General features: G+C 33.5%; 2 protein-coding genes across 2 annotated transcripts in view; both read right to left on the bottom strand.

The window, feature by feature from the left end:
• Positions 1-2,258: 2,258 nt before the first annotated feature.
• Positions 2,259-10,369, bottom strand: LOC143912388 (uncharacterized). The gene is made up of 8 exons (XM_077431666.1): positions 10,110-10,369; positions 9,298-10,017; positions 8,978-9,216; positions 4,215-4,350; positions 3,431-4,126; positions 3,262-3,313; positions 2,675-3,195; positions 2,259-2,603 (listed from the first exon to the last, which is right to left on the bottom strand). The coding sequence occupies exons 1-8, from the start codon at positions 10,233-10,235 to the stop codon at positions 2,259-2,261; spliced, it is 2,835 nt and encodes a 944-aa protein (XP_077287792.1). The 5' UTR covers positions 10,236-10,369.
• Positions 10,370-21,483: 11,114 nt separating this feature from the next.
• LOC143911784 (glucose dehydrogenase [FAD, quinone]-like) overlaps positions 21,484-27,959 on the bottom strand; it is a 28,605-nt gene continuing 22,129 nt past the window's right edge. Inside the window, exons 4-5 of the mRNA XM_077430825.1 lie at positions 23,327-23,441; positions 21,484-23,212 (exon numbers count right to left, since the gene is read on the bottom strand). Of these exons, the coding sequence (XP_077286951.1) occupies positions 21,884-23,212; positions 23,327-23,441 (1,444 nt within the window). The 3' untranslated portion in view covers positions 21,484-21,883. The remainder of the gene's footprint in view (positions 23,213-23,326; positions 23,442-27,959) is intronic.

The following is a 27,959-nucleotide window of genomic DNA, read 5'->3' as shown; positions in this document are numbered from 1 at the left end:
TGAGCTCCATGCTCGTCCAGTCTTATACCTATGCCATAGGTGCCCATTATTTCTACATTTCAGAACATCAATGTGGTGTATTTCATTGGTTTCAGAAAGTGCCATCTGCATTTCACTGGAAAGACATTTTTGACTCCATTTCCAAACAACCCTTTCGCTTTATAAATATTTAATGCAATTGGAAAATTTTTGATGTAAAATTTATATGAATATTTTGCATTGACTTTTTTTTAATTCCTGTCTAATAGAAGCTGTTTACTAATTATTAGTTTCACTGAGTGTGTATACGTGGCGCAATATTTATAAGCCGATTATTTATACAGCATCCACATACACATTTAATGAGTAAAAGTTTTAATGGGAGGAAAACATCAGGTTTGAAATTCAGATTGAAATGCACGATTTATCAATTTTAAAATGTATAACACTGGTCGCCACGGGAGCTTATAGTTGGGTGTAGTTTATTTTTCAAGGATTAACCTATCGACCTATTTTTTCTATGGATGCAGTTGATAGGGGTTTACAATATAAAATTTAATATGTATTTTAATAAAATTAATCACAATAAAATAAATAAACAAGTACTTAGTATTGTAATAAAATAAATCAATAACAATGAGAATACTTTCGTGTTAAATATTTTAGATAAGATCCGTCGTTTCCTTTTTCTCTATCGAGGAGGTTTCTACCTACTTTTGTATTTAGGCTTTCACTTACATTTAACGACATCGGTCTGTCCATCCATCCATAAAAATACATTATTTCTTGTTTTTAACCATTCGGCTCCTTTGAGAATATTATTTTTAAATAAAATGAACATCCCTGTTGGCCGCTAAATTATGTATGTCTCGCTTAGAGAAAAATTATTTAGTTAACAGTAATTTAATGCAAAAATAGTCTCAATGAACTGGCAGAGCAGGTACTAAAATACCATAAGTATTCATTGCAGCTATTTTCTATTAAAAGATACGAGAACAATTTCAATTTCTTTCCTATTCGTCCTTTATTATTCGAAAAAAAAAAGTTCACAACCAAAATATAACCCATGTCCAAAAAAGGCTCACTTGGCGAACACCGATTTACAGACATTCACCATCTACTGCTGGAAAAATTTTCAACAGGCTTCCATTCGTCTTTGTTTTGCGCAACTTGGATCCATTTCACTCTATGTCTACCCATTTACATACATTCTCTTGGGTACCATTCTAGCACTTATTTTGTCTATTCTTCTACCCAAGTGATTCGCCCGCCCATTACCATTTCAATCTCCTTTTCACTCTATCCACAACCCTTGTCATACTTCTCACCCACGTATTCCGCTTCCTATCTCTCCTCGATATGCCGAGCTTACAGCGTTCCATACTTTGAGTGCACTGTACTTCTTGGCATTCAATATGCAAGTTTCACATCCATACTTCATCAATGTTTAATTAATTGCATATCTATGGTTACCTGACAACTCGTTCACAGATTTTCCGTAAACTGGGGATGCGCTCCAGGCATTGCGTATATGGCCATCTCTTTCTCACCCCGTCTGTTCACCAAGATCTCCTTTACTATGCCATTACGTATGCAGCCATCTCTTTCACAGACCGTCTGTTATCTGTTCACCGATAACAGACGGTCTGTGAAAGAGATGGCTGCATACGTAATGGCATAGTAAACGAGATCTTGGTGAACAGACGGGGTGAGAAAGAGATGGCCATATACGCAATGCCTGGAGCGCATCCTCGGTTTACGGAAAATCTGTGAACGAGTTGTCGTGTCACCCATATCTACATATATATGTATATAAAAATTTATGTGTCTCCAATAGGCTCCTAAACCACCGATTACGATGGAACTTTCATGATTTGTTGTATACATGTCTGGGAAGATTACTGTGAAAAAAAAACGGGAAAAAACCTCTTAATAATATTCGTAATTACGATTTTACTGACACGAAAGTAAAGCTGTCCTCCCGCCTTAAAGGCATCACGCCGCGCCTACCTTGCACTCGAATGAGAACGGGAATTGCACGCGTTATTGTGGCATTGCAACGCATGCCAGGTTCAGCTAGTTCCCTATAAACGTTAATATTTCAGTTAAAAATAAAGGAAACAATGACTTGTCTTTTGACAAATTTAAAATTTTGTATTTAAAACAAGATAAATTTATTCAATAAAATTATAACTTTTAACATAGACATTATATTTATAGAAAACATACATATATAATATATTTATTTGAATAATTAATAACGAATAACTTTTTAACCATTATAACTTACTCATATGTCCTTCTTTAAACTTTTTAGATTTTTTAAACTGATACTTAAACTCTACTCCTTTATGATTATTTCTAAAATGACTTTTCATGTTTGACAATTGTGTGAATCCCTTGGCGCATACCGGACATAGATAAGGCGTCTCTCCCGTATGCAACCGCTCATGATCTTTCACCGATCTCAACAGGGAAAATCTGGCATCACAATATTTACACGCATACGGTTTTTCACCCGTATGAGTTCGGAGATGAAACACTAAACTGTTCTTAAATGTAAATTGTTGCTGACAAAAATCACATTCGTACGGTTTCTCACCAGTATGTATGAGTAAATGTTTCTGAAATTACAACAGTTATATAATAAACTTATGAAATTGGAATTGAAACACAAAAAAAGTAAATAAATTACCTTCAAACCAGAACTAGTTGCAAGTTTGTCACCACAGACTTTGCATTGGGCCATTCTTTTTCTTTTATGTACAATATCTGAATGCCTTCGAGCATCGTAAGATGTTTTAAACATTTTATCACATGTGTCACAGGGATATTCTCTCGTGTCGACGTGTGTTTTGATATGATCTTTAAGTTGCTTTTCATAACGGAACGCTTTCGTGCAAAGAAGACACAGATGTGGTTTGTCCGCAACAACTTCACTGTGACTTTTAATGTGCTTATTCATTGAGGCTAGTCGTAAGAAAAGTTTACCGCAAAACGGACACAGCGTACTTCTCGTTCGCGGTGTTCTTTTTTTATCTTTACCGATGTTATCAGACATTTCTCCAATCAAAGTAAATTCTCCAGTTCTTTTAGAAGCATTTTGATTCCCTGACCCGTCAACTTCTAAGCACGTGAAATCTTTCTCGCCGTCGCTATCATCTTTCGTTGAATCGTATATACATATATCATCAATTTCAGTTTTAATAATATTACCTAAAATACATCAAAATGTTAAAAAAAAATTAAATATTTTTATATTGAATGAAAGTATCAACGTACAAATATCACCCTCATTATCAATATCCATGTAAGGGGTTGATTTATTATAATTCTAAAAAAAAATAACTAAATTGATTAAATCGCAATTACAAAACATATTTTATATACACGATTTTTATTAATATATTTAAGTCAAACTTAAGATATAAATTAAAACTAACAAACTTACTCTATATCCTATATCTGTCGATTTGTTGTGTACCAATTTTATATGCCTCCGAAGATCATAAGCTCTTTTAAATATTTTTCCGCATATTTCACAAGGATTTTCATTGTCGTGAGTTTGTAAATGTTCTTTTAACTTCTCTATATAATCAAAATCTTTAGAACAGATCCCACACTTATAGGGCTTCTCCAAATTGTGCTTCAATACGTGTTTATTTAATGAACTCGATTTCAAAAATCTTTTACCGCAAGACGGACATTGCTTACAAGAACGACTTTTAACTTTCAGATTTTTACTCTCAAACGAATTGTTGTTATTGAGTTGCTTAGTCAATTTCTTTACACGAACTCTGCTTTCATACGCCACTAGTTTCATGAATGGATTGTCCTCACTTAAATCCGATATATTACCATCGTCAAAGGTGCTCTGTTCTTCTTTCAGTGGAGAATGTAGCATCGAGTGTTCTCTGTAGTTACGGTCGAAATATTCATCAATGTTCGGACTTGTATTAATCCCGTACGAGATTTCGTCTTTTATAGAAGAAATTTCTTCCTTCACATCGTTCAAATGAGGTAAAGTTATTTTATTTCGCAATAGCTTATCACTATCTTCACATTGTTTTCTAAAATTCACCGCCAAGTCTAAAGTGCTCGCACATATAGCACATATTTGATCAGGTAATCCATCATTTTCAGTCATCTATGAATATAAAAGACATTTTCAATGCATAACAGAAAACACTACTAAGAAATTAATGTATTTAAATTTAGTATTTTTAATATTTAACCTGTACAGTGCAGCAAGTTTGTATTTTGACAAAGAGGGACATTCCATTGCCGAATATTTGCAAACAGGGTTTATCACCCAAACACAGCCGACATATTTTTTCATTTCTGGACATGATTTCCAAGATATGTCTCATTCTGAAATGTAACAAGAAAGAGTATTTAATGCAAGGCTAATTTCACAATTATAAAACTGATGTTTCATTCGGACGGGAGAAAGTTAAAAATTTGTAATCCACTTACAATCCAAGTTAGAATATAATATTATATATATGGTAGACGAGAGGGGGGGGGGGGGAGCCGAGGTAAAGTTCCAGGGCCCTGACTACTTGAGGGGCCCCGTGTCGGAAATCATACCTGTTATATATATCATAATTTCTTATTCAATTACGTATTTAAAAAATGGCAACCAACGTATGTACAGGTATTTTTCTAATAGTTTAAATTTTAATTAAAAATATATCTAAAAGATTTTTTTTAGTTTGTCATATGGGCCGGAATTATTTTTCCCAGGGCCCGGGATTTCTCTCAGCAACCCTGATTACATATATAAAAACTTAATTTTTTTATTAATATTGTAGCATTAAAAGGAGCCACCGATATAATATAAGATATCTGGGGGTATTGCGGTTGACTAAAATTAAAAAAAGGTGTATATCATATACATAAATTGAAAATACTAAAACACAATCTGCTTTAGGTCATCGACTTTAGAGAGTCTTTAATTAATATTATAAGCATTTATAATAATTGTAAATAGGTTTTTGAGCTCTTTTTCCTATTATGCTGTACATTAACATTAGAATAATATAATACTATGATTAATAACAAAATTAAATTAAAATTGTAAAATAGAAAATGATCAGTAGATCAATAGCTATTAAAATAGATATAAGATGTATTGTGAACGTAATTTAGTAATAATAAAAATCGAAAAATAAATTGAAAATGATAATTTGCACAACAGATATAACAAACATGCATTCACTTTTTATAGTAGAATGTAGTTTTGTTATGAAAATATATTAATAATCCACTTTTTTTAAACCTTGCATTAATATTTTTTGTACAATATTAATGTAAGGTTTCAATTTTGAGTCAGGAAGTACATAGTATACTGTTGTATATTTTTAATTTTTTTTTTTCGTTTTCACATTGTACAAAAATAAAATGAGAAATAGTTCGATAGTCCTGAAGTATTCAACCAATGAGAAAACTGTATGATTATATATGGTGTTAAATATTATTTGTATTACAGTATATCTGGTTGTTCTGCCAATACAAGGAAAACGTTGATTGGTCAGTGTAGAGAACGACCTTGAAAGTTCTAACCTAACCAATGACAATAAATAAAATAAAAATATTTGGGCTGTGAAATGTTAAATGTCAACACGAAAGTGGCAAATATGAGATGGAAGTAGTTACCAGTGGATGGTGGCTCGTAAGCTTCAAATGAGGGTTGACAGAGGAGTGAGGGGGGCGCAGGCGTGGGCGGGGGCGCAGGCGCGGGGGGCCGCAAGTGCGGGCGGCCGCCGCTACAACACATAACCTGCGAACACTCGCAACTTCACCAACACAATTTCACTCGGTATTGCCAGTGTAAAAAATACTGTCGCTGCAAAATATTCATTAGAATCCCTCTCAGAATATAATTATTGTTCTTAAATTGTATTGTAATTCAATTCCTATACAAGCCTTTAGCAGAAGTACACATGTACAAGTGGAATACACACTTTGATTATTGTATCGTTGAGGTAAAGAACTGCCACTATGCAGCCGATCTATGTACTCAAAGTCACACTCTTTAAGGTCTGTTCATACCTAGTTAGCACGTACCGACTTCAGCAGGTATCCGGCCGTACGAAAAGTATTCTTTGGTACATTTTGTATGGGTATGTTCATATCAACCGTCACGTTTACGCCACGGCAGGCTTACAGCAGTACCCAACATTTCCTGTTCATACCTTACAGCAACATCCGTCAACGTATCGTATCCGTCTTTTTGGCCATCGTGGAGATATACACGCGAATTACGTGCCACGAGTCTGCCGCTTTGCTTTTTTGATCCAATTATCGATAGTGACAGTTGACAGTTGTTCAATCTTTCGACATGGTTTTGGCGCTGACAATGACTTTTTGACAATGCTTCCTTAAATTTTGTAGATTTTTTGGTGATTTGTGTTTTTAATTTATCCAGTATCGGTTCATATGGAAATATTTAAAAAAAAATTGTCCATCATCCACAAGTTCCTTATACAGTGTCCAAAACTCTCCTTCGGTTTTTCTATTTTTTAACATGGGATGCAAATCAAAACGCCTCCGTGCTTTTTTATTGCCTTCTTGAGCTTCTTCTTTCAACAACAACGCGATTATACTTAATTTTTTGCTGACTTGTATTCTGACGCGTAGCTACGAATGCACGTGTATGCATTCATATTGTACATAAGTACTCGACAATACGACGTAAGAAATATTGCGCCGTATCGTCATGGCCTGTAATGTATAAGTAAGCCGATTTTGCCTTGCACTCGGCCAAAGTGCTGTGAACGTGACGTGACCGCGACGTATAGGTAGATATGAATAGAAATGTAATAAAATGACATATTTGAAACGGAGTTGTGCAGTGCTGTTAAGTATGAACAGACCTTTATCAGTTCGAACAAGTTGGTATCGCGGCTAGGGATTGCAGTACCGAAAGTACCGATACCGGAAGTATTGGTATTTGACCGAAAATAAACCAGTATTAAAAATGAAATACTGATCGCATCGACTTTTTTCAAATTCGTACATTTTATTTGTCGAAAACGATATCTCTATGGGGCTTATGGAGTGAAACGACGGATATGTTAAGGCACGACTGTTTAATTTGATGGGCGGGAAGAAAGTAGCGACAGACAACTTGGTCCCAACTCGCAGAATGGTGACCGAAACTCGACCATGTCGTATAGCCGCCATATCTTCATGGCTAAAAACTGCGGAAACGACCAAAGGTCTGTTCATACTTATCCAGCACGACCCGTATCCTGCAAGTGCGGATAGTATCCTTTGGTACATTATATGGACGTATTCATACTCCATTCGCGCATGTGCATTTACGCATTCACGCGCGTCCATATAGAATGTACTAAAGAATACTCTCCGTACTTGCAGGATTCGGGTCGTGCTGGATAGGTATGAAAATACCTCAATGCGTATTTTTTTTTGCGGTAAACGGGTTACATGCCAAATGTGAATTGCTACCAGGATAACCGCCGCTACGAAAATCGCTCGTGCGGACTCCTGTACAAAAGCTGCCCAAATATTGTTCGGAAAATGCTTTTTTTACGAGATTTGGGCAGTTTTCCTGAGCGACAGGGAGCCCGTGCGAGCGATTTTCGTCTAAAAACGAATTCCCCAGCTCTTAGTTTTCAGCTCCAGTAAGCGATGATTGGGTATCTGATAAGCGTAAGTTGTAATTGTCGACAGAATTGCAAATCCTGCCGACAGCTGGTAACACGATATATTTATATACCGACGTTTTCCCAAAATCAGATTGATTTTTTTAAAACTAATTATATTCCAATGGAGTAAATTTCGAATTTCGAATATGTCCTAGTTTTAAATAATAATAAAAAAAATATCCACCTTACCATTAATGTAAATGTTGAAGCTTTGTCAAATTGAATTTTGCAATTTCAATTGCAAAAAATAAATGAAAAATAAATTGGAATATGAATTTCAATAAATTATCTTTTCGTTCGGAAATTTATATAAAAATGTTGACAGCACTTCGAATTTTATTTTATCATAAATATGTATGTATGTATATTGTATATACAATACATATGATAATGAATATAAATTAAACATTTTTAAGAAACAAATTCTCTCAGAAACAATAAATGGATATTTCTTTTCTTAAGAACAAATACATTTTATGTACGTACAGCCATGCGAAAGAGTTAGGATGATTACTAAGTATCAAAATCGTCGTAAAACTCATGCCTACTGTTTGGCATAAAATTTCTACAAGGTTTTCTGTTTTAACACATCAGTAATTTGACAAAAATGAAAGAATATAACAAAATAAACTTTTTCTATTTGTCTTAATCTCAAATAACAAAATATAATATAACAATATTTGTTCCATGAATAAGGAAAATATTAAATGGTTTCATAAAAATTATCATTATATACAATCATCATACGAACAAATAAACTATAATCATGTTAAAAAAAAAAGGATATAATATATGTATAGGTATATACATATATTTAGTATCATACCATAATATTAAGCAACTATTAAACAAAACCAAATATTTTATCCACTGAATGAAAGACAAAATTAATATGGTTTCTTAGTTACATTTCTAAACATTGCAGTAGTATCATAAAAGATGACTCAATAGAAAGATATCATAAATAATATGTAATTGGTAATATATTATACATACATAAATACTGATGCATGAAGTGCTTACATATATGTATGTATGTATATAAACAATAATTTTAAATTAAATTAAATTTTATATAGAAACATTCGGCATCTGGATAGTAAACAATATTTAAAGTTTTACATTTATCAATGATATAAATCGTAGTGAAAAACATTTGAATTACAACGTAATATATGTAATATAATATATTAGGAAAGTCATAAAATATCTGATTATTTTTAATATTATGTATCATACATATATAATATAATTAGCATTACTTTTAAAATTAGGTTAAATCGAATCCTTTGTGATTATTTCTAAAGTGACTCTTCATATTCGACTTTTGGGAAAATCCTTTGGAACACACCGGACAAAGATAGGGCGTTTCCCCCGTATGCAGTCTCTCATGCTCTTTTATAGTTTTTAATGCTGCAAATCGAGCACCACAATATTTACAACTGTACGGTTTCTCTCCCGTATGGCATCTCAAATGAACTACGAGACTACATTTGAAAGCAAAACTTTGTTCGCATATGTCACATTCAAATTCCTTTTCCCCTGTATGAGTTTTCATATGACCCTAGAAATAAATGAAACCATATAAATTTTAGAATAACTTCAGTGATTAATAATTTTGTGGTATGAATATGTATGTAGTTACCTTAAGACTCCGATTTGAAGCAAGTTTTTTATTACAGAGACTGCATGTTACTACTTTCAACTTATGATGCACGGCATCTAAATGTTTTTTGGCAGAGTTTCTCGAACTGAATAATTTCCCGCACACTTCACACGGAAAATCTTTGATATTTAAGTGAGTCTTCTCGTGATCTTTTAATTTCCTCAAGTCACGAAACGACTTTGAGCATGTCGTACAGTTGTGAGTCTTTTCCATAGTGTGCAGTTTTAAATGTGCTTTCAGAGAAGACATTTTGAAAAATACTTTGCCGCAGAACGAACACAGGCCGCTCTGATTGGCATTGTTTAAGTCTCTCTTTCGGCCTTTTTTGAGTTTGATAGGTTTGCTATCATCGTCGTCACTGTCTTCAGTTTTGAAAATTGGCGAAAGTAATTTCTTTTTACTAGTCCGTCTGAGTACCTTTTTCATTTTTTTCTTTGGTAAATCGAACATGTTTTTATCCGGCTTGATGTCATCTTCAAATTCGTCCGATCCAAAATTTGCAAAGTCGTCATCGTTGAAGTCTTCGGGGAACTCTACTTTTACATCCGGTATGTCATATTTTTCTCTTTTGATATTTAACAATCCTTCTCTTAAAATTCTATCATTTTCTTCACAACGATTTCTAAAGTTGACTACTATATCTAATGTATTCAAACACTGTTCACAAATGTGATCTGGCAAGCCATCATTTTCATATATCTACAAATTACAAAATACACTTTAATAACGTAACCTGCAAATAATACTGTTGATAATACGATACAAAATAGCAAAGAAAGGGTGTCAGTGACCTGTAAGGTACAGCATGCTAGTATTTTTTCAATGATTGATTCGTTATCGAGGAATATACAGTGGTCTGCTGACTTTCCAAGACATAACCTGCATACGCGGCTTCCATTTTCGGTTCCATTCAGCATCTTTAAAAGATTCTGAACAGATGAAGGACCTCAAACAACTACTCTTGAATAACCAAGAGATTTATCGAACTTTCATTGAGACAGAATCTTGACAACCTGCACTGTTATTAAGTTTGACGTTACAGTTGGCCAATGGACATTTAAAATCGGCCATTAACGCACGAGCGTATGTGTTTATAATAATATGTTTACAGGTAAACGGACTACTAGTCATATGTAAACCAGTCACAGGACAACCGGTCGCTCTAGATTGGTCACACATGATCACCCGTCACACTAAAACTGGTCACGAGAAAACTGGTCACACCCTAAAACTGGTTACGAGAAAACTAGTCACACCCTAAAATTGGTCACGAGAAAACTGATTGACCGATTTTAGCGTGTGACCAGTTTTCTCGTGATCAATTTTAGGGTGTGACCAGTTTGCTCGTGACCAGTTTTAGTAAGACGGGTGATCACGTGTGACCGATCTAGAGCGAACGGTTGTCCTGTGACCGGTTCACATTTGATTAGTTATCACCGAACCATTTTTACATTATTTAATTTGCTGGGATGCATTGTTAAATAGAATTTTGTAATTTTAAAACAATAATAAGCGAGTGTTAAACTCTTTTGGATGGTTTAGGCTAGTGCTGCTGAAACTATGGTCCGCGCAGAAAGACGTAATTAAAAAAATAAAACAATAGATTATGTCAGAACTATTTAAAAATATAGACCGGATAACCAAGCTAGCTTATTTGACAGATATTTTTTGCATTTTGAATGACCTTAACTTATACATGCAAGGAAGAATGTCATCTTGTTTCACAATGGCAGACAATATAGATGGGTTGAAATGAAAACTAAAAACATGGAAGATTCGTGTTTCAAAAGATTGCTATGACATGTTTCACAATTTGGCTGATATTATTTACGAAGGAGGAGAGGAGCTTAACATGACGTCTTTGCGGGATTTAATCAGTTGTCATTTGACAAATTTATCAGAGCGATTCGATTTCTATTTTCCACCAGATGTCGATCCACGAATTTTACTACTTAGGTTTTATTTTATTTTTATTTGTTTAGAAGTTTTCAACCATATATATACATATATAACGTTTTTATTTTAAAATATGATGCTGGTCCCTGAGGATTACTGAAAAAAAAATACTAGTCCACCAGCTGAAAAAGTTTGAGTAGCACTGGTTTAGGCTACTAAATTATTTGTCAGTTATTACTTATTAATTACAGATGATCAGTAACTACATACATACATTTATACGAATTTGATCAGTTATTAAAGAAAAAATTATATTACATAAAATTAAAAACTACTTACCTATGTATTTTTATGTCGTAATTTCATCATGCGAAAGAGCACAATAGAATTTCATATGTCCAGGAGCTCGGCCTTCTGGGTGCAAACTTAAATCGGCCGCTCTTTAATTTTATCAGCATTTGCATAAATCACATTATTTAAAAAAAAATTAAGTAGTGCAAAAATCTTACCTTGTGAGAAGTATAGTGTTTAAAAATTTAATCATAATATAAATTAACCAGAAAACCAGATAGATAAGCAAAACGTTTAGTTCTGAACAGGACCAGACGACAAAAAAGACTGAAAGTTTTCAATTTAATTCATGAAAATATAATGTTTTTACTCCCAATCCCATATCTAGGACATTATTCTTTCGATAACCAACCAATTCTCAACATCCTTAAATGTATATGAAATACATCTGGCAGTCGCAAAGATAATAGAACATAAAATACCTAGTTCTATGCGGACAGAAGTTATACCTGCTATTCCGTTATTTCCCAGAATTAGTTTGTGTGTGTTACGAGTTTTAACTTGCAAACGTAATCCACAAGTATACACCAAGACAAACTAAATGCATTTTAAAAAGAACCATGTCTTGTTTCGTATTTTTTAAGCGATATAATTTTTTCGACTCATTTCTCTCGGACGCCTGTGTGCGATGCACACATTTGTACACATGGTAGGCGCAGTCCTGTACATGTCAAATTATGAACCAAGTCAAAATACATAAACCGACTAAAAAAATAACATTTCAGAAACAAAAATGACAACGTAAATTTTTTATTCCCTAAATGTAACTTTTTTGTTATATTTTTTACATATTTATTGTACTTTTGATATTAAAATATAATGTAGATAATGAATGAATTTGGTTTTTTGTTATGTTATGCCTACATGTGCACTATGAAATAAAACTGAACAATATTTACTGCTGGCTAAACGATGTTTCTACCGGTATACAATTTACACGCATTTGTTTCCAATACATAATAAATTTTATTTTGAATTTCCATATATTTATCGTTAATATTTTTTTACCAAATACTACAGTTTTTTGCATTTCTTTAAATTTTTTTGTGTTAAAACGGTCCATTTAAAACCAAGTATCAAGCAGCAAACCCTTATTTTATTCCAACGAACCAGTAAATATGTTGAGTCTTTTCGCAAGTAAATTAAATTTAAATATTGAAATCAATGGTTTCATTGCAAAATAATAAATTAAACATTTATTAGAGGTACATAAGGTGGGTCGGGTGAGGGTAATCGAATTCAAATGGGGGGGACGGGGGGTTGATCCTACGTATCCTTTTGGCACGGGTCGTACCCGCGATCATTACTTTAGCGAATCCCCTCTATATGCGCGGCCAATACGAAATTGTCTTTAATTTATTGGACAATAATTTACGGCTTAATAGTCGCCAATAAAAAAAGATAATAAGAGCATCCGCAGTTTATTTCGAATTTAAGACCGTTATATTTTACATTGCAATTACACTGTACCGCTTATGCAGAAATCTATACTGTTGGATTTGAAAACACCGATCAAATTTTGATTATTTGTATATCCATAGTATACCATGAATGTGTTATGCTATTGAAATATTTTATTTACATATAGAATGTGATAAAATTATAATATTTTCAATATCAAATAGTCGAAAAATTCTAATGTACTCGATTCAGTCTTATGTGTTTTGTTTTGTCTAGATTGAAATTTCAGTCTACAATATTTTCATAACTCTGTTTCGTGCTTTGAATTTTAAAGCAGAAGAGTTTTTTGTATCCATTTTCTTGCAAAATTCTTTGTGATAGTTCTTCATACCCCTAGGGATATGCGCTTACCATTGGTTGAAAATCGCCGGTTTATCGCTCCCTTGGGTATCTACTTTGTCCAACAATTGTCTTTTCAACGGGTTTTATGTACTATCGTTTGCTATTTCAGCATTTTCACTTTGGAGATGACGCATGTACATAGTTATTATCATCTATCGATCCAAAGTACAAAGTAATATTATTATTATGCTCATGAGAATTTGATCTGAAATCTGGAAGATTGGTTTATAATCGCATTCAATTTTGGTTATTAACCTATGTTTCACCTGTATGGAATAACACCTCGAATACCAACCTTTCCAAGCTCCAAGTAATACAAAATAAATCCCTAAAAATAATTTATAATACACCCATATATACTTACTTGAAAAAACTGCACGCCATATATAATATTCCGTTTGTTACAGACATTACTAACAAACTAACCAGTAGATTCTATGACAGAATCACTAATAACCATACTAACACACTTGTCAAGAGTCTCGGTGATTACAACAAAATGTCTTTACCCTTCAGGTATAAACACAGATTACAATTATAAACACAACCTGCTTTAGGTCATCGACTTTAGAGAGTCTTTAATTTAATATTATGTATTAGATGTATTATGAGCATTTATAAGGATTGTAGATAGGTTTTTGAGCTCTTTTTCCTATTATGCTGTAGATTAACATTAGAATAATATAATACTATGATTTCTAACCAAATTAAATTAAATTGTAAAATAGAAAATGATCAGTAGATCAGTTCACAATACATCTTATATCATTAAAATAGATATAAGATGTATTGTGAACATAATATCGTAATAATAAAAAGCATTTAAAAATCAAAAAATCAAAAGCATTCAATTTTGGTGATAATACTTGAATATTTGATTTTATCTCCAAACGGTAAGAACGCACTCGAAAGTGCGGCACGGGATGCGCAGATGGACTCCAGCTGTGAGAGGCATATATTTATGTCATAATTAATTCGTACGATCTTACTATTTTACTAATCACCGTTATTGATAACTATCAAACCTATGTCACTTCAAGGATAAAATATCACCAAAAACACTGCAGGGGGTGAGTTATTCCAAGGATTGCGACAGAATATGTAGATTAAGACAACACTTGCTAAGTACCTGTGTGTGTGTCTTTACCAAATATTTATCAAGCTTGGAATATATTTTTATATAATAATTATTTATTTTAAAATTTCATACAATATTAATTCATTTATTTAGAAACGTAGCAAAATTGTTTATCCGTATCAGAAAAAGATAAATTCGTGCTATTTCTAAGGAAGTCATTTAAGCTTTTTCCAAGGGATAAAGGGAAAAGTTTCTGTCAGCTATATTGCTAAAAAAAATATTTTTAATTTGCCGCAATTTTACAATATGTAGAATGATTCAATCAAACGAAAATAATTATGAATTCATTTTTAGGATATAAATATGTGGGATTTAGTATTATAGACTAGAATGATGCATGTATGAATGATAAGGTTGGCATGCATGAGTTGAAGTATGTTTGAGTTGGTCATCTTGTCAGGTAACGCTTAACGAGCAATCATTTCGCTGCGGCTCTCTGCTATGTAATAATTTTTTTGAACCACCCAGCGAATCTCATTTTTTTACTGTACCACCTATGCCTCCTAACGAAAATATCCTACACATATGTATGTATTATATGTACATATATCATGTTATTAAACATGCTTTTCAGACCAGCCTCTTAAATGGACCAACGGGTAATATTTTAAATGATTTTATCGAAGGTATAATATTTTCACTGGTACAAAATCATATTTTAGTGCGAGTCATGCGGTGAGCTTGAATTCTTCAGGGTAAAATAATTCTTTGATTTTCATAAGATGCGCATAGTTAACGCGGCGATGATCCGTGCGTGCGCGGCTCATAAATACAGGGCCATGAGAAGGGGCGGCGCGTTAAGGGTCGAATAAGGCAATTAAATGAGCATCGACCAGGGGCGGCGTGCGGTTAAGGATTTGCGGTGGCGATTAACCGTAACTAACGACCTGGCGCCAAAACGGTGGCCGCAGGTGAACCCCCTTTTTCCTCCCCCACCCTTTCTTTTTTTTTTTTTTGATGAAGCGACTCCGCCCTCCGTCGAATCTCTGGTCGCCCTTAGAAGTTCCGTGTGCTGTGCCAAATTACGATCGAAATCCTAATAAAGCTTAAAAACTTCCCGTTCCAGTAATAAACTAGGCTGTTAGTAAGAACTTCGATTAAGCTATTAAGAAGTAGTTCCCATGCGGTGGTGGGTGGCTCGCCGAAGCACATGATTGGTCGCACTTTATAATAAATGGCTTGAATAATTTATTGAACTTAAATAATTAATTAATAATTGAAGTTGAATTGATGTAACGTAAATGTTTAATCCACTGTCTCCCAAAGCGATATGAGCGATATCGCCCCCCCTCCCCCTGTGGCTAGAGGGATCTGGGGGAAGTTGAGGGGGGCTCAGGAGCAAGTAGGCAAAATTATACCGTTTAAATGATTATTTTTTATTTGTTTTTATGATGTAAATATGTAAATTTTTGTCTATGGCGTTTTTGTAAAATCTTTAAAAATATCTACTGTTTTCTATTTTATATAAATTTAAATTTTAAATAGTTTTATTTTTCTGAAATATTGTTTAAGCCAGTCAAGTGGATAGCGTATGTTGGATATATTATGTAATTGAAAACGTATGTTGAAGGTGACTGAGAGGCTCCGAGTTCAAGTCCTGATTAGACCTCGATTGAAATGAATCATATTTTGCATTTTTTAATTTTATTTCTTAGCAAATTGCTAATTACAATACAATTTTTTTTAAATTAATTTTTGATTTGAAATAGTTCTGCGGTGCTGTTGGTCAGATTTGGATACTTGTGACTCCAAGCCGATCGTTTCTTAATAGAGCTTGCCAATTTATCTAATCTAATTAATTATCGAGAGATTGGATATATGTACATGTGTAGTGAAGAGGTTGAAAAAAGAATGAGCGGGTTACCTAGCTAAAAGAATGGATGATTTTTTTTTGATTTTTAAATGCTTTTTATTATTACTAAATTATGTTCACAATACATTTTATATATATTTTAATAGCTACTGATCTACTGATCATTTTCTATTTTACAATTTTAATTAAATTTTGTTAGTAATCATAGTATTATATTATTCTAATGTTAATGTACAGCATAATAGAAAAAAAGAGCTCAAAAACCTATTTACAATTCTTATAAGAATGGATGAATGGTGGACAAAGAAAGTGTTGGAATGGTACCCGATAGAATATAAAAAAGTCAAAGAAAGACCGCAAGAAAGATGGATGGATGAAATTAGGAAGATGTGTAGGGTGAGATGAATAAGAGTTGCGCTAAACAGAGATGAACAAAAGCGGGTTGGAGAGGCCTTCATCTATCAGAAAATAGTGAGTGACTGTTGATGATGAATTATTGAAACTGTTCCTTAAAAATTGGCTACCTACCTACATATGTACTTGTCACCACCGTCTGATTGAATATGTAGTTTCAAATTTATGTGTATGTTACAGTTGAAGTGTATCTTCCAGTTGTAATATATTTTGACTAGTTGGAATATGTTTACTTGAAGTTTGCTTGCATTCACCCCGCATATTTCAAATATTAATTCCTAACGCATGTACGTCTTTATGTGTTCATGCGTTGTTGTTTATTTTGTACTTGATTATGTACGTTATCTCGTTCTCCGACGAAAGGGTCTCTCACACTGTATTCGTTGGGGGGGCCCCTTAAAGTCCTCACGTTGAGGGCTTTAAGGGTCAAATTATTTGACTTTTAAAGCGGGCTTTACTTAGTTGAAAATTGAAATATATTCCATCTAACCTGGTACAGGTCTGTTACTGAGAGTTGGCGCGTTCTAGAACTCACGTAGAAGCGCGCGAAAGGGATAGAGCGTCTTTTTTTATTATTGAATGCAGTGTGACAGCATGATATACACCTATTCACCGACACAACACAAGCGCATTTGTTCGCGCCAACTCTCGGTAACAGACCTGTACCAACTACCGTTATAGTATAGAAGTGTATTTTAAGTTGTAATATATTTTGAATAGTTGGAATATATTCTGGCTTACCTACGTAAGTTGATTCATACGGCGAATTACATTCCAACTGCTCAAAATATATTACAACTGAAAATACAGTTCAACTATAAGTTGGTACCAGGTAGGGTTTCTGACCCGGGTCGACCCGGGACAGACATTCCCGGGAATTCATGGAATTTTTGTTGTCCCGTGTCCCGAGAATTCTTATCTCGAATCCCGGGAATTGGATTTAAAAAAATCTTGAAAACATGCAACATTTTCACGTCTGCACGAAGGGAAATAATAAATCAAATACACAAAAAATTGTAAAATATTCTCAAAGGTTTGTTGTTTAGTAGTAAGTACAGCGCATTCCCCGAAGGTGGAAGTTTTATGAGCATAATGGCTAAAGTCGTTTCTTATAATTGTATTTTTGGAAAATTTCAATACCGAAGGACTTGACCTTACCGATGAATTATTCCGAGAGTTGAAAATTAAAATCGAAGAAAGAGGCAGCCTGAAACTTGATTATTTTAACACAAATTTTAAATAATTCTAATTTTATTTATTCATATATATTTTAGCTATCAAGCTAATTTAAAAATACATCTTAATTATTATACTTAACTCTAAAATTTATAATTAACTTATATGTATCTTATAACTTATACCGAACAAAACATTTTTGAGTGTTGTAATAAAAGCGAATGTGTATCCTACGGTGAAACTATTATAAAGCGAGTATATTCTTTCAATCGTAAGTGCGCTTTACATGTGTTCCGGGTTCCCGGGAATCCCGGGAATGATCCCAGGCTCCGTCCCGTGTCCCGGGAATTGAAAAAGTCCTGTAAATCAGAAACCCTAGTACCAGGTTAGATGGAGAGGTTAAGTTTTCGTGAAAACGTCACTTGACTAGTAAATTGAGTTGGAAAGTCACATTTAGGGTTTGAATACATTCTTAGAGTTATCGTAATACGATACTCATTACCATTATTCTTAATACCAAATTTTAACGCATTATTGAATTCTAAAGCACTAGTAAAAGCATCAGAGGTGTCAACTGTTATATATAAAAAGCTCAACTGTTATATTACAACTGGCGCTCATTGTTGAAAGTGTAATTACGCTTGTAAGAGATATAATTTGATAAAAATTGAGAAATCACCTACCGCAAGGAATTATACTTCATTCAAAATTGGAGTGCCATCTCACAGCTATGAAACGGTACTGAGTTCAGAATTCTGGTCAATTGGCATTGGTAATTGACAAGTGGCACTTTCCAAGGAAATTGGCATCAAACGGTGCCTAAGGCTATGTCTGTAGTTAATAATAATCTACCGTTCAGCTTGACAAAGTGATAAATGAGCATTCCTTAATGTGATAGATGAGCATTAGACCTGTTTGATTGTCATGTTAATGAACTGGTCAGTTTCATGAGATTCAACACAAGTCTATTTAATGAGATGTATGATTTCTAATTTGTTACTGTTCTTATTTTTATTTTGTGAGACTGGGGCAACCTGTCGGGTCACATTGGTCAATAATATTTTGTTATTGTTACTATTGTTATGTATCCATTTTTATGTATTCATTATAATAATAAAATAAAAAAATAAAAAAAATACTAGTAAAATTCGAATATGAAACGCCAGTTGAAATATATTACAGCTGAATATAAATTTAGGTATGTATGTAAAATTTTGACCTGAACTGTCGTTTTGGGGCACCTGTTTAAAAAAAATTCAATATTTATTTTTAGTATTTTTAATGGGCGTATTTATAATTAAAATAAAGTGCAAATTAGCATAATTATTTTCTTAAAATACAAAATAGTTGAATGCAATGAAATAATTGTGGTGCAATCCGAATTTTTCATTTTTTTTTTTCTTAATTAGTTTAATGTGTCACCAATAGATGGTGTTTGCTTTTTCCTTCAAAAACATTGCCTTTGCCAATGTTTCGCTGTAAAAATGAATTACTTACTATGTTTAGCATCGAATTGCGTTCAATCTCGATTTACCCAGGTCAGGATAAAATGTCAATGTTATGCCTCTATTATACGCAAAAGAAGAAAATAACGCTGAAGTTATTTTGAAAATGTTTTATGTATGAAAAAGTAATTTGCACGCGTGTAAACACACGCAGTGTCGTTTGTTTTATGTCTTTACGAATTGTATTTATGGTAATTTTACTGTTTCCGGTGTTGTAGAAACCCGACCACACATTGAATCCTAAAGCAAATACTTTTTCCTAGTGGGCTTACACATTACATACATATATGATGCTTTTCTTTTTGAAATTTAGCCTTTGAACAGTGATATTTGTCGTAGGGAGCAAATATATTTAGATTTCGTTTCACGGGTAATTGTTGTCGAAAGAATTCTTTCGTTTGTTCGAATTCCATCTAGATCTGGAGTATTCGATTCGATATTGTCTTTATCGCGTGGACAAATTCGTTTGTTTACGAGGAACGATATCGGTTCTTCTATAATTCACTATCCGTTCGAAATTGAGACGGGTTTTCTCGAAAATATCTGATGGAATTTGAGCGTTTGCCCGTGGAAAACTTGTGCGGACGTTAAATTGAAAAGCTTTCGAATGCTAGCGATAAAAGCGTAATAAAAGTGGAGATTCAATATACGCGCGTTAAATATTTTGTATCAAAATTTTATACTCCAGAACTTGATAGTTTTGTCGGTGATAAAAAATAACTATTCAATATACACTTAAATCAAGAGACGATGATGTTGGGCAAAAGAAAACAACATTAAATTTTGGTATATATTTTTTAATCAACACACATACATACATTTGTTTAAAAATCATTTTAAAATTAGCTAATTGAACAACTTTCTAAAATATTAAAAATATAAATTCTACGTATAATGCATATATTGACAACACCTACGCACATACATATATTATTATTCAATTGACTTTTAATCTTACTTTTTATAATATATATTATATGATTACCAACGTAAAATAAAATTATATATGTACAATATAACTCGTACTTTATTATATTATTATTTTTTATTTATTAAGCACGTTTTTTTAATTTTAATTAGCTATATATTGAAACTCTTGTTTTTGTAAATCAGCCTTGAATGTTTTTTTTTTGAAATATTTTTGATAGAAATTCAGTAAAAGTAAAAGTCCATGAAAGTAGTTACGTTGTTGAATAATTTATGAAAACTAAAAAAATATTTTGCCCTTGTACCAGCTTTGAATGTCTAAATCATAATTTATTGATTTTTTTATTTGTTATAATGCTACCTAATAACAACATATTTTAATAATAATACCAGTTTTTACTTTCAATTATATTGCACAATTTCATGTGCACAAAAAATCTAAATGTAGGCTATGCCTACCTACAGTAATAAGTCAAGTTAAATACTTGGGTGACCATACGTACCGTTTTTTACATGCTTTGCATTTGTCCCGTCGTTTTCGTAAAATCGTTTGTTTTGTTCCGTTTTGTCCGTCCACTGATGAACGAAAGATTTTTTTATTTATTCGATATTGTTTTTATTGCATATTTTTTCAAACCAGTTTGTTTCTCAAAAGCAAATATTATTATATAACTAAACATATTCATTTAAAAGTAACATTTAAGTATTTTTTTTACATTATTCATTTTACATCTGAAAAAAAAAATCGATTTGTGCTATTATTTTCATTATAATTATTTTTAAAAGTAAAATATTACATATATCATATTTAACTATGCATCTTGTTACATTTTCTTCTTTTAAATACGTATGTGTACGTTCTGGTTAAAGTTATATAATATTAGTTAACAAAAGAAGAACCGAAAATAAAGAAAACAAAATTTCCAGTTGCACATAATATTTGCAATTAAAAAAAAACGAGAATATATAAGTTATTTTATTTGTTAATTTTACACGTTTCTGAAAAAAAATCAGCCCAAGGCGCATGAACATCGGTTGTTACATTATACATACATATATGTATTTTTTATCTTGTTTCTATTTTCCTTATACACAAGAATTATACATTCTAAAAAAAATATATAATTCCTTCACATTTTTTTGGTTATTTGAAGAAATTTTTGGACATACAATACATTTTTTTATTTTGGGGAGAGGGGGGGACAATTTGTTTTACGGAGCGTCCCGTTTTGAGTCGTGGGAAATATAGTCACCCCAGTCAAGTAGGAAATATATGGAACTAGTTTCGTTTATGATGAGATGAAAAATTGCTTTGACAACGTGAAAGCTTATTGCAATTAGATACATACATTTTTATACCCAAAATACATATTTATATATCAGTAATGGTAACTTTTTAATCACAACTTTGAGCATTGAGAATGGCTATAATTGGTCTACTTACGCACTTACGTATTCACAAATGTAATTTCGTGAATGTGGTTAACTTTATTTATATTACTAAGCACAGCAAGTAATATTTACAAAAAAAAAGCGCCTATTTTACGAACTCGAAAGCCATTCGTGTTTGACCATGTCTGCGGTTTTTTCGCCGATCATTATAGTGGGGGCGTTAGTGTTGCCTCTGACTATAGTAGGCATGATAGACGCGTCCACAACTCTAAGATTACGAATACCGTAAACTTTGAGAGTGTGGTCGACCACAGCCGTGTCGTCCCAGTGCGGTCCCATTTTGCACGTGCCGACCGGATGGAAGATCGTGGAAGTGTACTCTTGCAAACAGCACGCCCAGTACTCGTCCGAGTCGAATTTGTAATGTCTACAAGCCGGAAGTGGGTATCTGGAGAACTGTGCTCCTACTTTTTGGAACATTTCCGTCCGCTCCAACTTTTGCACTTCTCGGATTCCGGCTATCATCACTTCCAAATCGGGCTGCTGTGTGTAATATCCCGGATAGATGAGTGGTTGACCGAACACAGGATGTGTCTGATTCAAAGTGATGTACCCTCTGCTTTGGGGCTTGAGCAGAGTAGGCCTGGCAGCTATTCCGTCATAGTAGGCCAAAAGAGCAACACTGTCCTCTGAAGCTGTGTCGGGAGCTGACAAGTAGTCTTCAACTGATTGGCCGTCGAAATGGAATTGGATATCTGGTACACCTTTGAGTTGTTCGTATTTAGTTTGGATGAAGACGTTGCAAGCAAGTGCTCCACTTGATGAAAGTGGGCCGTCTTTCTTCTTCGCGTAGTAGTGTCTGTATACTTCTTCTTCCCTTTGTTCGTCTGTGACTGTCGTTGCCGTTTTATTCAACTCGATCAGCAGAGAGTCAGTCGTCACGTGATCTTGAAGATTGTATCCAACTGCTAGCTCCTTAATTACTTTGATGTTTAACGGTTCCAAGAAGTGTTTCGGTCCAACTCCTGACAGCATCAGTATTTTGGGCGAGTTCAAAGAGCCAGCTGATAATATGACCTCCTTGTTAGCGTATACTTTTGTCAGTCTGTCGTCTTTCAAGTACTCTACTCCGACGGCTGTTTTGGTGTGAGGATCGATGAGTATTCTGGTAACGTGAGCTTCGGTCCTTATAACTAGATTTGACCGTTTGTATCTGATCGGTCGGACGAAGGCCACGTTCGCTGAGTGTCTCATGCCATGGAGTGAGGTAGATTGAAGGATCATCACTCCGATTTGTCTTTCGGCGTTCAAATCCGTCAATTCGAGACCCAGCTCTTTCCAAGCCTTTTGCAGCACGATTGCATTCTCGTCTATGTAAGGAAATCGTTCCACGTTCAAGTAACCGTGTCTTCCGTGGTACTTGTGGTCGTGCGCCTCCACGTCTTCGTTGTTCTCAGACTTTTTAAAATACGGAAGGACCTGGAACACACGTACATGTAATGTACATTCATACATACATACATATATGTATGTTTAAAATATAGGATATGACAGCACCGATATAGCGAGATTTTGTGTAAAGAGAATACTTACGTCATGGTAGCTCCAACCGTGGTTTCCTAATTCCGCCCACTCGTCGTAATCCTGACGGTTGCCTCTGATGTAAATCATATAATTTATGGTGCTCGATCCTCCCATCACTTTCCCTCTAAAAACAAACATTATATATGTACATATCATTATATGATATTAAAATAATTATTTTAAAACAAAATTATATTACAATTATAAACTAACTAAATATATATATTTTTTTTTTACTAGTGGCCTGTGTGGACACACTTATGCACTCGGTAAAAGATCGCAATTCGGATCAACGGAAGTTGGCATTTGATTGGCCCACATATACAAAAGAATTATTAATTATTATCATATCCCACATAAACAAAATAATTATTAATTATTAGCGTAGCCAGCAGCATAGATCGGTCGTTAAGCTTCTGCTTAACACCGAGAGGCGCCGAGTTCGATCCCATGAGCTGACCTCGATTGAAAATAATTTTTCTGAGTATATCTGTAGTGCTGCTGGTTAGACTTTGGTATTTGTGACTCCAAGTCGATCTTTTCCTATTAGAATTTGCCAATTTCTTTGATTTCATTGTTGAAACGGTTCCCGATTAAAATTGGCTAAAAATCCTTCCTACCTACTATGTCACCACTATTTGAGTATGATTAATATACAATAAAATGTATATACAATTCATAGATGTCTCGTTAAGTTGCGAGTTTTCAGTAAACGCTGCATTGTTTGTAATTGGCCAGGAAGGCGCATTGGGGTTACCTGTAAGGCCTTCCTGGTATATATGTAAAAAAAAAGATTCAATAAATTCAAGATGCTAATAGCCTGAATTTGAGAGAAAATGAGGGGGACGATACCGATTTATTGGATCCGTCACAAAAATTAGGCTAGAAAAATTGGAAAATTGGGTGACGGTTGATCTGTGTTTTAATAACCACTAAATCTCGCCAGCAGCGTATTTGACCGGGACTTGCACCCACGACCTCTCTACTGGTATGCAATAGCTCTACTCTATATGTGGTTGCTATATTTATATTATATTAAAATAATCAGTGTCTGATTGAAATCGGTCGAATAGAGATTCAATTATCAACATATGTACATACATACATATACTCTCAATATATGTTAATTAAAATAATAACTTATACAATGGAAGGGTTTCATAGATTTCAATTTAATTTGGAAATCGCATGTATGTTTTAATGTGATTTATCAATTATTAATAGAATTCATTATTCTTGAATCAAATGCAGACGCGTCTAGTTATTGATAGTTTATCATATAATTTACATTTATTTACTGTACACTTACAAAGTGTTTTCTTAAAATGACTATACAATTTGTATATACCACAACATTAATCGAATTTCAGATGAGGGTGAATCCATTGTATATCATTTTATGTCTACTTATTCAGTCATGTTCAAATTCAGATGAAAAAGGTTCAGTTGACGATTGAGGTCAAAAGAGATTAAATTTTCTCGAAGGTTTAAACTCATTTAAGTTGTAAGTTGCCGATTCAAATAATATTAAAATTTAGATTGACCTTCTCTTGTCATATATACATATATAAACATTTGTAAGTCGAAATGGAATGAGGTTAACTTTTTTGTCTCAGTGCTTTTCACTTATATATAAAACTTCTTAAATATAAAATGTAGTTTTGTTAATATGTAAGTTCGATTGCGCTTGATTCACATACAAATACTGGGAAACTAATCCATTTTCTTTCAAAAAAGTTTAATACATTTATATGTACATATTTAAAAATTTTACTGTTATGGAATTGTATAAGATATTCTACATACATGTCAGTAATCTTAAAATTGTTCATATTTAAATATTTGCTACAAATGTTTAATCGACAAAGCAAACATCGCCATATTATTCTCAATTATTCATGGACTCGATCGTTTTCTGGCCATAAATACTTACATATATTAAACTATTCATACTACCAGTGCTATTATAGTATCTATTATATTTATATTTTTTTCGATATGAAACGAGTAGATATAGGAAGTCGTAAAATGCAACAATTGACAATAGAAATGAAAATTAACATTGATCGTTGTACCATAAAATTGAGCCACTGTTAACTTTTTACTTATTTATTTTTATTTATATATGATATGTAGGATATGGCCGGAGCGAAAAACGCAAAATTTGTATTTTTATCGATGGACCCAGTGGAAAACTTTCGTCGTATCAAGGAAACGTTAAATAAAAATAACCATTGATTTTAAATAATATCCAATCGATTTATCTTGATAAAAATGAAAATAAAAGGTTTTTTCATTTATCGTTTTTAAGAATAGTTTCGATTTTCAAGTATTTAATAAAAGCTCAATATTTATCTATTGCAATTTGATCGAGTGAATTATGATAAATTTTGATCGTTCAACGAGAAGCCAAAGTCACCGTTTACTCGAAAGTCAACATATAATACAAAGGGCGCGGCGCTGGCAATGGGTGTTTGTATGAGGGAAGCGTTATTTTCAGAAGATCGTCACTTTGGTTATGTTCCAGTAATTATTTTAAGACAAAAAGTCGTTGAGAGTTCCCAAGGGCTTACAGCTTTAAATTTAAAAGAAAAAATACCCAAAAAATGTACAAATTTTATAAATGGCCAAAAATACCTATTTTTATACAAAATGTCATGTTTTACATCAAAGTAGATCATTTTGGCTTACTTACATTTCATTATATTGACTATTTTTTTTGGAATTTTTTGGGTCCTTGTTAAAGATATATACATATATAATCAAGGAAGATTTTAATGACATATATTTTCAAAATAATCAAAAAAGAGACGATTTTCTGAAAATAAAATTTCCCCCATACAAACATCTATTATATATGTATGTATGTACCTTTTTACCCACCTACAAAACCTACAAAATTGTTTAATCGGTCACAACGATTGACGAAAACGTGATACAAAAATATATCAGCGGATTAAAACATTTCGCACAGTCGTGAATCATATGGATGCGGTGCATCTGCTCTAAAATCGCCAGACAAATTGAACGACAGATTAACGGACTGCTGCTTTAAATGCAATTCTCATCTTCTCGAATGATATATTACACATCAGATGACGGGTAACCTTTCGATGTGCACAGATGCAATTATTAAAATGGTAATTATTAAAATTGAGTTCGATCTTTCAGGCGAGTTTAATAAGGCAAGATTGGATAAGTTCCGAATCTTGCCTTATTAAACTCGCCAGAAAGATCCAACTCAATTTTAATAATTGCATCTGTGCACATCGAAAGGTTACTGGTCATCTGATGTGCTATCTATCATTCCAGAAAACGAGAATTATGTTTAAAGCTGCCGTTCTGTTAATCTGGCGATTTTAGAGCGGATGCACCAAACCCATATATGCATATATATGTAATACACTAGCTGAACCCGGCATGCGTTGCGATGCCAGAATAAGGTATGCAATTCCCGTTCCCGTTCCCGTTTCAAGTAGTGGTTGGAGCTCAACTAACGTCTCTTCAACCAACTGGTAGCGTGGTTACCAACAAACACATTTCCTTGACTACACAATGGCGCTTCAAACTTTCGAGTTGGTAAAATCGTATTACAAATATTATTATTAAGAGATTTTTTCCTGTTTTTTTTCACAGGAATCTTCCCGGACACGCATACAACAAATCCTGAAAGTTCCATCGTAATCGGTTGAGTGCTTTAGGAGCCTATACGAGACAGACAAACAAACAAACAGACATTCAATTTTATATCCATACATATATAGATATGTACATAGGATGTTCTTTACTGCTCTAATTTATTGAAGGATACATTGTTGGCAGTAAGTAGCACATTGCTGCATCCGGTGACCCATTTTAAATATATATTTCACGAGAAATTTTTTAATTACATTCAATTTACTCGTTTGTCCGGTCGTCACTGGTTCGAATCGATCTGAATGGAATCGAAGATTGTGAGTGTGACGATTGGACGAAAGCGGAAGCGAACGCTCGAGCTACCGATAGACAGACAGACGCCGTGATTAATCGTCGCACGATTGCGTACGTTGAACTCGGAACTGAAAAGCAAAAAAAGAAAGAAAAAGATCGACGATTGAAGAGGAGAAAAAAATGAGGGGGGCAGCCACCTAGCTCAGTTTGGAAACCTCTGCGAAACAAATTGGTATCGCGAAAATGTCGCCACTTTCCCACTTTTTAGATACCCATACAGAAACGCGCATAGTTGACGGGTGTGCTTGCTGGGTCGTTAGCAAACGGCGGGCGTGCAAAAACGCATTCGCGGCCCGAATCAATCAATCCATTGGGTGATTTATAAGCGAGAATTACAGGCATGGTGATATTCTCTTCCTTTTGGTAGTCGTGTCATTTTAAACCTAACCTATTTCGGTGATGTGTATTGCAAACCCATTTTAGGCTCACGCCACCGTCAGGAATGATCGTTTCGAGAAAAAATATACTGTCAATATGTCTGCTTGCATACATGCCAATAAATCGAAAACTTTCATCATCATTGCTTCAACTATCCAAGTCGGATATTGACCTTGGGTCCGCCCAATTGGTTGAATACTTCGTTTCATTTGTCAAATTGTTATGGAGATATGTAACATACGCATTCACCATTGCAATTATTTTCATCTGATAT

This window comes from Arctopsyche grandis, chromosome 5, assembly GCF_051622035.1.
Source record: "Arctopsyche grandis isolate Sample6627 chromosome 5, ASM5162203v2, whole genome shotgun sequence".
Lineage (NCBI taxonomy): Eukaryota > Metazoa > Arthropoda > Insecta > Trichoptera > Hydropsychidae > Arctopsyche > Arctopsyche grandis.
This window is presented reverse-complemented; position numbering and strand designations above follow the sequence as displayed.